The sequence below is a fragment of the Anarhichas minor genome, unplaced genomic scaffold (assembly GCF_050575085.1).
Source record: "Anarhichas minor isolate MPS153535 unplaced genomic scaffold, ASM5057508v1 ptg000010l, whole genome shotgun sequence".
Taxonomy (NCBI): Eukaryota; Metazoa; Chordata; class Actinopteri; order Perciformes; family Anarhichadidae; genus Anarhichas; species Anarhichas minor.
The window spans coordinates 4259576-4271499 of record NW_027466456.1 but is presented as its reverse complement, the minus strand read 5'-3'; the positions used below and the strand labels follow the sequence as shown (position 1 = coordinate 4271499).

Below are 11924 nucleotides of genomic sequence, written 5' to 3'. Positions count from 1 at the left end.
AAAGCAAAGTTACAGGAGCCTGAAACTGCAGCAGCTTAACTGTCCCACAATGCTTCATCTCTGGCTACTGAAGAATTTTTTTGTGTAATAAAACATTTTCATTTTACGGAATTGGATCCTTTTAAATGCCGGTTTGTTTACATAATTCCACTGTTTTCTCTTTATGGGGAACAAACCCCCCACAAAATGTAATTATGTTGTGTATACTGAATGCAAGAAGGGTTTGCCATTGATTAGCAACATGGATTTTGATGCATTGCATCAAACGCATAAAGCAGAGATGCCTCTAGTGAAAACAAGGATAATAGCATTTATTTTACCAACGTAAAAGTGACATTGTTTAAACCCTCTAGACTGAAAGCCTGATATTATGCATTGCATGTTTTTATGCTGTTTATGAGATTCGAAAATGGTGGTCTTATTCTATGGTTTATTTGGGGTTTGGCTATAGTGTATTATAGACATATTAAAAGAGCTAAAGTTTTATTTCAAAAATAAATAAAAATAAACTTTGCTAAAATGTATGCCGTAGCATTAACACAGACAAAATGATCTAAAAAGTAAAAAATGCTCTGAGTGAGGAAGATTTAAATCATTAAATAAATAAATACAACTTCATGTTTTACTTTGAAGAGTTCAAACTGAAAATGTAGTGATTTAAAAAAAATAAAAAATACTCCAATAATAATGTATTTGAATCTTCATTTCCCTCCTCTTACCGCTGGGTGGCAGTGCTGTGCTTCGCAGCTTGTTTACTAACTGCCATTAAAACACATAAGAAAGCAGCGGTGTGGATAAGAAATGGTTAAAACTGAACCTTTATCTCATTAAAAAACTGCATCCCGGAGGTGTTATCATCACAAACTCATCTCCCATGAGATGTTTCTGCATTTCTCGTCTCAACTTGTCAGACACGGCCTCAGTCTCGTCTCGCGCAACTTCTATTTGAAGGGCTCTCCCTGTGGGTGTCACACACAGGTCTGATGCTGCTGCAGCTGCTGCTTCCTGTATTGAGGCACCACCACAGCACCACCGAGCTGAAATACGGAAGAATCTGTTGCTCGGACGCTGCCGAGCCTGCGGAAGAAAAAAAAAAAAAAAAGACACCCGAGTCGGTCTCACCGGTGTCCGCTGCCGGTAACAACCGCTGAGAAACGAGGAGGCTTGCACGTTCGGACTGAGAGACGCACCGTTTTTTTCTTCTTCTCCTGGAGCTGGTGCTAGCTAGTAGCAGCTAGTTGGCTAGTAGCTAGTAGCAGGAGGTAGATAACAGAAGAAGAAGAAGGAAAAATAGGAATGTGTTCACTCCAAAAGCTAGAGAAACCTACCTAAGTTTTAAGTATCGCCTCGGCATGATACGATTTACCCAAAGATAGCTGACTGACATGCTACAGAAAGTATACTAACTTTGCTAACGTTAGCTAGCTAAGTTCATAGCCACCAAGAAGCTGATCCTGTTGCTTTTTTTTTTCCCCACACAAGAGTTTCGAACAAGTAAAAAAAAAAAGGGTTTAGAATAGCAGCGCCTCAGCTCACTTCCAGGTTAGTGCGTTATTGGAGAAAAGTCCTTTTCGGGTGATTTATTGAAATGGCTCCTAAAAGAAGACCCGTTCCCCTGAACATAACGCCCATCGGGGAGGGACAGGCCACCTCGAACACCATCGATGCTGCATCTGAGTGAGTTAAAGAGATTTGTGTGTGTGTGTGTGTGTGTGTGTGTGTGTGTGTAAGTTATCATTATATACTACACGTGTAACGTTAGCACATCATTAACACCATTGATGCTGCATCTGAGTGAGTTAAGATGTATTGTGTCTGTGTTGAAGAGATATTTAGGATTGCCCTGTGTGTCTAAGTTATCATTATATACTACCTATGTAACGTTAGAACATCATTTAATGTCCCTGTCTTATCACTTCTCCCCCATGACTGTTGGAAACCTGCTGAACTAACGGTCTCCTCCTCCACAGAGCCAACCTCGAGGCCTTACAAAAGAAACTGGGCGAGTTGGACCTGGACGAGCAGCAGAGGAAACGACTGGAGGCCTTTCTGACCCAGAAGGCTCAGGTCGGGGAGCTGAAGGATGAGGATTTTGAACCCATATGCGAGTTGGGTGCTGGGAATGGAGGAGTGGTCAACAAGGTCCGCCACAAACCCTCGGGTCTGGTCATGGCCCGGAAGGTGAACATTAACACCTGTTCGTTTGTTTTGTTGCAGGAGAAATGAGACAGTTGCGTCTGAAGTGAATCAAAACACATTCCAGAGGTGTAGATTATGATCTTCGCACCAGATTCCTGGTGCTGGCACCCAAACAATGGAGCCACACTGACTTTCTTATTACTTACTTATTCACAGATGAATCATTTGTGGGGTAGACCTCAGAAGTCAGAAAGAAAGTGCAGCTTGTAATCAGCTCTTTGATCACATAGTTTTCTGTCAGCATTTTTTTTCTCCACTCTGAAATGTCTCTCAGTACACATCCTGGTCACAAGTTTTAACCAGGGGATCCTTATTGAAAGTATTTTTCTGTTGTATCTGTTTATTTCCCCTCTAAGTTGGTGTTCAGTTTAGGAGACAGAAAGTTAACGGGACTCCAGACAGACACTCCGCTTGTAGGCTGTCAAGCCTTTAAGTATGTGCTGACACGGCAGTTCCCTAAAAAGTTCTGTAAATGATGAAAAATACGATTTGGAAATATGGGAACTTGTCTTTGCTATATTGTATCATTATTCAAAAGCGGGTGTACATTCTAAGACCTTCTGTGTGTATCTAGACTCGCCTAGTTTAAATGAGATCCTAAATAATTAGTGTTGAGTTTGCTGCTCGCAGATGAATATGAAAGCGTTGTTGTTATGCTAACCACCACCTCTGAAATGTTTAAATATATTGTGTATATAGGAAGTCAGTGACTGATGAAAAGGCAGCTGTTGCGTTTGTGTTTGTCAGAACAGCGGTTGATGGTCTCATCCTTTCCCTCCTCAGTTGATCCACCTTGAAATCAAGCCTGCCATCAGAAACCAGATTATCAGAGAGCTGCAGGTGCTGCATGAATGCAACTCTCCCTACATTGTGGGCTTTTACGGGGCCTTTTACAGCGATGGGGAGATCAGCATCTGCATGGAGCACATGGTGAGAGACAAAGACTGTTATCAGTCTTCCATTGGACACGGAATGATGTGGTTGGATACCGGTATTTTTTTTTATTATTGATTTTTAAAGTGGTGTGTCATATTTAAATCGTGCAAAATGTCTTTACAGGATGGTGGATCCTTGGACCAGGTCCTGAAGGAAGCCAGAAGAATCCCAGAAGAAATCCTGGGGAAAGTTAGCATAGCTGTATGTAGTTCACTAATTCTGATACATTTCAAAAAATATGTAGTTTCTGTTTTTTTTATGACACGTTTGTCATCTTAAAATCGTTGGCAGTTTAAATTTGGCAGTGATATGAAAATCCTTAAAGCTCGTTACTGTGCGTGTTTCTCTTGTGGTGTTGCCTAACTGGCTGCGTGTTGTACTGTAATGCATGAGTCACCGCTGTATTTTACTCAACTTAAACTGTTGCAAGTCCAAACTAAGTGTAATAACAGGGTTGTTTTTTTAAAATTCATTGATATCTACGTAGGGAAAGCTTATTGATTTGATGTGATGTGGCCCTTATTTGTGCGCTGAGTTAAATGTTTTCCTCTCTTGTTTCCAGGTTTTGAGGGGATTGGCCTACCTGCGGGAGAAGCACCAGATCATGCACAGAGGTGAGGGTGTTCTCTAGCCGCACTGAATTACATTTGCTCTCCAAACCCCTTCTGCAACATTTCCAAAATCACTGCAGTACAAGAGATACAGAGTGTGTAGTTCGTAAAATATGATAAGTGACACACACAATCACTTTGTAGGTTATTTATCAGCATAACTTCTGTTGCTTCCAGAATGACTAATGCTGAAACTACAAAAATAATGCTATTTTCAACCTGAGGAGCCTTTGACTTCAGATATCCCACAAGCAAGATTACTAAAACTGTGATGGATTCGCTCCTAATTATATTTAATGGCATAGTGATTAATTACTCAATTATAGTTGTTCACTACAGTTTCGCTATTGTGTAGTGTTTGCACTAAGAAGACTATTAGGTGTGAGATTATAATTATTGTAATTCAGTCATTCTCAGAGTTGGAAGATAGAAATGCGGTGCGTGTCAGTAAGGCCTTAGAACAGCTCTGCCTTGTTTCCACATTTCTCATTTAGAAATAATAAAACGTAGATGTTTTTTTATGGACTTTTGTTGTGGTAAATATAATGAGTCCCATCCCTTCAGTATTAGTGGCAGCTAAGTTTTTGCTCATGCTTGTGAGGCACCCAGCTGAGACTCTGCAAATGTTCCCGTCTACACATCACATTTAAGAAAAATGCAGGTTTATCCCTTAATTTTCCACTGACATTATCCTTGCTGCTCTGAAACCGACTCAAGCACACTAACTAAAAGCATTTTGCTATCATTTCTTTTTCCAAATGTCTTCGAACTTGTTTTGTCAGTGAAACCCTTAAAATGCGCCACGTTAATTAGACCGTCTCCAGTCGTCCTCGTACTATTGGTTTCAAATTTGTATTAATTGTCTCCATCCTTTTTCCTCCTTTTTGCACTTCATCAACATGTTAAGGGTTTTAACACGCTCACAACAAGGCACGCTATTGTTGAAGAGTATCACAAGTTCCTCATCTTAGACGTTTGTAGCATGACCGGTGAAGGCGACGCTCAGACCTGCACAGTGCCTCACAGTGAGGCCTCGCTGTGCTGGAGGGTCGGTGGTACTCCAGGACTGTCGTCTGTGAGCTCAGGCGGTAATTACAGCCTCTCAGATGTGATTATACAGCAGCCGCGCCCTGTTGACCCCTCCCTCCGTGTCTCCCTCCATCGTTCTCCCGCTCTTTCATGCCACCTCTTTCTCAGTCACTCATCACATGTCCTTGGTCGGACGGAGGGGAGGGGAGGGGGGGGGGGGGGTCACACCACAGAGGACAGATTGCAGGGCTCAGTCTTACCCCATTATTTTGCAGGATGTATTTCAGCGATGAGCGGGGAATGTGAAGGAACGGGCTTGTTTATAACGGGGGCTCAGCTTGATTGTAGCTATTTTCTCCCTCGCTCTATTAACACGGCACCACAGAAGAAGCCGGGGGGTGCTGCGTGCGTACCACCTGCAGGCCTCATGGCAGACTAGCTCTTGTCTAAATATTTGGTTTCTAAAGTCGTTCTATGTTGCAAAGAAAATATGTTTGGTACAAAATATATTTATATCTATCAGAAAGCGGCTGTATATACATAGTTTTTGCACATGTTAGTGTCTGAGATGGTGAACAAAGATAAATCTATCATCATAGACTTAGTCATATATGCACATGCATTCATGCCCCTACCATCATAATATTTACATACCTAAGCCCATGTATATATAGTCACATACCAGTGTAGCAGTGTTCTTGTTAGCTATCTGTTTAGTCATGATTTCCTATTATAAGCACTACCCTCTCATCCTACTGTCTACCAAAAATGTCTAGCTCAAATGATCAATAAGTCTGAAGACGGGTCTCATTAAAAACGTGTTTTACATTTTGTTTGTTTGCCCACGTCCCCTCTGCCACATAGATGTCAAGCCCTCCAACATCCTGGTCAACTCTCGCGGGGAGATCAAGCTGTGCGACTTTGGTGTGAGCGGCCAGCTCATAGATTCCATGGCCAACTCCTTTGTTGGAACACGCTCCTACATGTCGGTGAGTCAGCTCTGCACGCCTGCGCCCCCACCCCTTTTTCCTCTGGCCCTATCCCCACTTTCCTTCTCCTCGTTTCTCACATTGCTCTCGTTCACTGGCCCCGCCCTCTGCCTTCCCTTCCTCTGGCCCTCCCTCACTCCCCTGCCAAGAGCCGAGGGCTGTGCTCAGGGAAGGGTTCTTTGGCAAAGAGCGAGGCAACTGTGCTCGCTCTTTCTCGTCCTTCTTTCCCCTCACTCTTAGACACCTGGTGGGTGCAGTGCCGAAAGCCGCTCGTCTGTCCCAATCCCTCACCCACAAAGCACCAGTGGTGTAGAGACGCTTGCTCTTTCATCATAATTCGCAACGCATACACACACCTGTCCTTGCTCACCCTTCTAACTAAAACAGTCCAAAGATACCCTTCACTTCCTGCCAAACCCTCCCATCCTCTGTCCTCTTGCCCTCACCACACCCATACTCTCCTTGCCATAACACCCCCCTCCCATTATCCTCTCCACCGCTTCCTGTGCCTTCCCCACCCAGCCCTCTGCCCAACCCTCTCTTCCCTGCCTGGCGTCTTGGCTCTACCCGCTCCTTCTGACGTAGATCGTGTGTTTCTCAACAGCCGGAGAGACTGCAGGGCACTCACTACTCCGTTCAGTCTGACGTGTGGAGCATGGGTCTGTCCCTGGTGGAGCTGGCGATTGGCCGCTACCCCATCCCCCCACCAGAACCCAAAGAGCTGGAGTCCATCTTCGGACGGGCCATTATGGACGGCGCCGAGGGAGAGCCTCACACCAACATGCAGAGGCCCAGACCACCGGGCCGACCCGTGAGCGGTAAGGGTAAAGACTGTCAAACATAATTGAATAAAAAACTTGCTTAATATGACTTTAAATTATTTTGTTACGTGAAGAATTCTAATATGTTATGCAACTTTTTCACAGGGCATGGGATGGACAGTAGACCTGCCATGGCCATCTTTGAACTGTTGGACTACATTGTGAATGAGGTATGAGAAAGAGCTGATTTGCATAAACACACATTTTTTATTTCTGCACAAAATGTTTGTTTGCATGAATTGTTCTGTTTTTTTTTACCTTTTTTATTCTTGGTTCCTCCTCAGCCGCCCCCTAAACTGCCACTTGGGGTCTTCACCAATGACTTCCAGGACTTTGTGACTAAATGGTGAGATTCTGCAACCACATTTTTAGAGCGAGCTAAAAGAAAAAGGAAAGAAAAGCACACTGTTATCTGCTTTTACGCAAAAGTGAAGCGGGAGAAGTAGATCATGTAGAGAGCTTACATTCCTACACTTAGTGTATTTAATGCCATGTGACATGAAGACAGCAGTGTTGACTGAAATGCAGTTGTGTTATGTACGAGGTGGTTGTTTGGAAACATTAAATCCAACTTAATCCTTCAGTGACAGAAGCAGTTCGACAGTCTCATGTCGGTAAACTTTTTGGTGTGATTTGTGTTCGCAGTTTGATCAAAAACCCGGCTGAGAGGGCCGATCTGAAGATGTTGACGGTGGGTACCCTGAGCTTCATTTTCAGTTATCTTTATTTAATGATGCTAGCAGTACAAACAACGGTTTCCTTTTTTGTTTTTTTCCTCAGAGTCACACGTTCATCAAACGATCAGAAGTGGAGGGAGTGGACTTTGCCGGCTGGTTGTGCAAAACCATGGGCCTCAACCAGCCCAGTACTCCCACCCGTGGCACTGAGTGAACCGGCCCCAACTGCCCTCACACGCACCTGGGTCTTGCTTGCATACACATAAATATACTGCACATACACGTACACAAGCCATCACACACATTGGCACTTCTTTTTTTTTTTTTTTTTTCCATCTTGCTCTTGGGTACGGTTTTCTCCCCCCCCCCCTCTCGCCCATTTATTTCTTCACCAGCAGCAGAGCCCTTTGAGTCGTTGTACAGTAAGACCACAGCTTCACCATGCCAGTGTCAAGAGTAGCCGCAGCTCACTTTTCCCCACCGCTACAGAGGATGTAAAGCACTGAAGGGCTGCCGGTGCGTCAGCTGAATTTGGATTGTTTGACAAACTTCTTTTGTATTGTTGATTGTCGAATATACAAATATTCTGTATTAATCTTTTGTATGGCAACAGTTGATGGCTTGTGGGACTTGTATTTTAATAAATGACCTGCTGTAGAGATTTCCAAACGGAGAAATCGAAACATATCACCTGCTTGCAAGTTCTAAAGTGGTTTTATTGAAGGTGAATGCAGCTACTTTGATTTAAAATCCCTTCGTCAACCTTACTCATGCATACATGTTCTCAGCAGAGGCCTTGCAATTACTTCCAATGTAATAAGATTTGTCAGTAGAGAGTGTGCCGGACAAATAGGCGTATAAGGAGTCCTTTTCACTATTAGGTAAGTGAGCGATCACTCTGAAGATCACTTTGTGAACAATGTCACAAACCAAAGAGGGTCCTCGTGACTAAAAGTTTTTCAACGCCTGAGAACTTTGATTTCGTATGCAAATTCATGAACAGTATATCAGTGTACTTAGTGTTTTGATTTAGTTTTTTCTTCATTCAGTGTGCTCCACTGAGTTGACCTTGTTTCCTCAACATACATTTCAATGTGCATCCCACACCGTGTCTCTCACATGGGAGGAGGCGTATGCTGTGCAGGCCTGATAAATGCCAGAATCTCCATTATTGACGTTGAGAAGAAAAACGGTCGAAATGTATTCATGGGATGATATAGCATGGTTTATTATCTTTATAATACTGTATGTGCATTTTATTTCCCAAGATCATGATGGGGATGATTTGCTTGTGTTTCTTTTATCAAAAGCCTGAATCTCTGCAATATCGATATGATATTCCAATCACATTGACTAATTTAAGTATTTTCTTTCTTTGTTGTTGGTCTGTACTTTCCCCTGAAGTGTATTTGGTTATGGTTTCACTGTACTATGTGTGGCACTCCGAGCTTTCTCCTGGGACACAACCAGCCGAGAGGCGTGCTGTTGGAAGAGACTTGGGTTGAAGTAATTTCTGTGATTCAACCCAATTAATTGTGGTAAAAAATAAATACTACCCAACGTTGAATGAGACTTCAGACGAGTCAAGTAGTACAAAGGGTTTGAACATTGTAACCCAAGTCAGTGTTGGTCACATGGTGGTGGTGTTACTTGCTAGCCTGCCGTCTTGCTAGAGCTCTTGTATTCTCTCTGCTTATGGCTGCCCTTTCTTTACCCCCCCCCCCCCCCCCTCCCCAAATGTGCATTTGTTCAGAGCAAAATGAATGCGTTGTCACTTGTATGTCTACAAAGCTATATACAAAAATTACAGGAGTGCTATTTTGCAGTCTTAATATACAAATTTTTGATTTATGTACATGACAAGGGAGAAGAGTCATTTTATTATAATATAAAAATGTGTTGGATATGGTTATAATGTATAAAAAGATTAAAATAAAACTTATTTGTCAATGTACTGTGAGGTGTTATTTATTTATGGCAGCCATTGCTGTTCGCTATGTCGTCACTATACATCTATGTCGCTAACAGACTTACCAGAAATCGTTTTAACCATACAGACAACAATGAAGCAACAAATATGTAAATGTTTTACAGTTTTTAACTATTTTAGAGTAGCTGCCACTTGTGAATTGTTCTGTAATGATTTACTTTATTTAGTTTATATGTTCATATGGTTGTAGTCAGGGCCCTAGATAACAGAGAACACTGAGGGCAATGCAATAACATAAAAAAAAGATTTCCCCATTACGTTATTTATTATAGGTTTTAACAGCATGTAGAGAAATAACATTTATACAAATTATATTTTTTTGATGGGGACTTGGTTGTATTGTATATCTATTGTCTTTTCTGGACATTTAAATATTCAGACTCTCTAATGTGGCTGGATTATTGAATGGGCCTACAGGGCACAGGCCCTGGGGCCCAAAGTGTCAGGGACTTCACTTCCACTCAACGACACATGTCAACCAGGAAGATACAAAAAACAACTACAAAGAGACACCAAAATACTATAAAGCAGACCAAAGCAGATACAAAGAGATGCAAAACAGCTACAAAGAGACACAAAGCAACTTCAAAGTGACTCAAAATGACTATAAAACATCCACAGACAAGAAAATAACTACATAAACACCAACACAATTACAGTGAGACAAAACAACTACAAAGATACACAAAGCAACTACAAAGAGTGACTACTCAGAGACGCATAACGACCACAAAAAGGAACACAACTTCCATTATCAAGAAAATAATAACAACAAAACAATTACAAAGTGACACAAAACAACAACAACGCCATACAAAATGACCACAAAGTGACACGAAACCACAGAGAGATGCCTGACAACAACAACAGCAACAACAAAGAAACAAAAAGAGGCTAAATAACTTTTGGGGTTCTTTTGCATGTCTGTGCCCAGGGGCCCAATGAAAACATGTGAGGATGTCTCATAATCCTCACATGTTTTCATTCATAGCCACCTGGAGGACTTTGATATTTCTCTGAAATGTTTTACCCATAGACTCTTTGTAAGAAGCCTGTTAGTCGATACTCGTCTCTGATTGGCTGACAGGTGTCTGACCGATTAACATGAAGAAAACTAAACTTCAGTAAACAAACAAAGTAGCTAGCGACAGTTTGAGAGATGGATTACCACGTGTTCTAACTTCAAACTGGGTAAGTGTTCATTTTAATACATATTCATAAAATATATTATCATATCTTTTTTACTCGAGCTCTCAGTTCAGCATCGAGCAGCTAACGTTAAATGAGTAACGTTAGCTTGCTAGCTTATACGAGGAAAGCGTGTTCAAGTTACCGTGAACTACAAAAAGTAACTGAACTTTAATGTCGACATTACAACCTAAAGCTAACGTTACTTATGCAGCGAGCACCAGCCGTTTCCTACTGACGTCAGTACACGTTACTTTGACTGTTTCAGACTTTGTTAGTGGGTCAAATGAAGACCTGAATCCAGGGATTCTTGCTAACTGCCTCCTTTTTTTAGGGGGGGGGGCTCCACAGATGTGATGTCGGGTGTCTGGACTTGGAGAGGACCAGTTCATATTATACTGAAGAGACGACAGAGCATCATCTCAGCCATGGGCTCCATGGATGTGTAAAGAGGCCTCAACTCATTCTGACTCAGGCCAAAACTGAATAAGAAGGCAAGTTGTGTTAAATATTGTGTATTTATGTGACAGTGTATCCTGCGGTTTTCATTTCACTCAGGCTGCAACTTATCCACCTGCATTCCTCTTCACTTAGCCTGGCAAATTACAGCAAGTTGATGTGCACCATACCTTCACCTGCAATTCATGTGTGTTTTGTGAAGTTTAGAAAGCTGCCATTTCCCTGTGCTTAAAAGCAGAGACGGTGCTTAACAGTGCCCTCTAAGGCAGAGGGTGTGTCACTACCTCGCCCTGCCAAATAGCCCCTTGATTCCTCTTGATGGTTGTCTGTGCAGTGTCAAGCCCTGCTGCACTGTGGGACACGGCTCCCGTGAGACTGGTGCATGCAACGTTGTGTCAAGTATTGTTTTCAATAGTTTGTGCATGAAATACGTGACTTAACGGTGCTTTCAGATGGTGCAAAAAGAATCATCGAATACATCTTGTGCTCCATCCCACTCCGCGGTACAATGGCTGGCTCGCACTCACTGAGGGGGCGTGCGGGTGGGCGGTTTGGAAGTGGCGCAACATCAAGTGCAGTCGCTTGTAAATTCACACATGGGATCTTGCCATTTCCCACTGTGGATAAGACATTTGTCGACTTAGTAATGTCTACTCTGACGCCTCACCTGTTGGAGCTTGGCAGGTATTGTGTACAGAGAGTGGGCTGAGCCAGAAAGTGTATCAAGGGGGTTGCTGGCAGCCCCTACTGTATGTGCTGGAATGTGCCATGGCTTGCTATTGGGGTGGGACACCATGACCTCAGGCAATAGAAAGGGTGGGTGCGACTCGACTCGCATAGAAAAAGAAAGGAGCAGTGAGACACGAGGTGGGTGAGAATTGACAAGAGTTACAGTTCATTTACCCTTAAAGCAAACATCTGAGTGTCCACAGATGGGAGAAATTGGCAGACATGTACGGTAAAACGACAGAGTGGAAAGGCATGGGTTAATGATTTGTGTCATCTCCAAATGAGTTTATGACTTT

General features: G+C 42.7%; 1 protein-coding gene across 2 annotated transcripts; it reads left to right on the top strand.

Moving 5' to 3' along the window:
- The first annotated feature begins 794 nt into the window (after positions 1-794).
- map2k2a (mitogen-activated protein kinase kinase 2a) lies at positions 795-9216 on the top strand. 2 transcript variants are annotated; one of them, XM_076087689.1, is made up of 11 exons: positions 795-1677; positions 1971-2181; positions 2983-3129; positions 3259-3336; positions 3698-3749; positions 5640-5764; positions 6369-6588; positions 6691-6755; positions 6870-6931; positions 7231-7276; positions 7366-9216. In XM_076087689.1, exons 1-11 carry the CDS (start codon positions 1589-1591, stop codon positions 7474-7476), a joined length of 1206 nt encoding a protein of 401 aa, XP_075943804.1. In that variant the 5' UTR covers positions 795-1588; the 3' UTR covers positions 7477-9216. The 2 variants fall into 2 exon arrangements, with proteins under 2 accessions (XP_075943804.1, XP_075943805.1); XM_076087690.1 differs by having other exon boundaries at positions 797-1677; positions 6369-6582.
- Positions 9217-11924: the final 2708 nt, after the last annotated feature.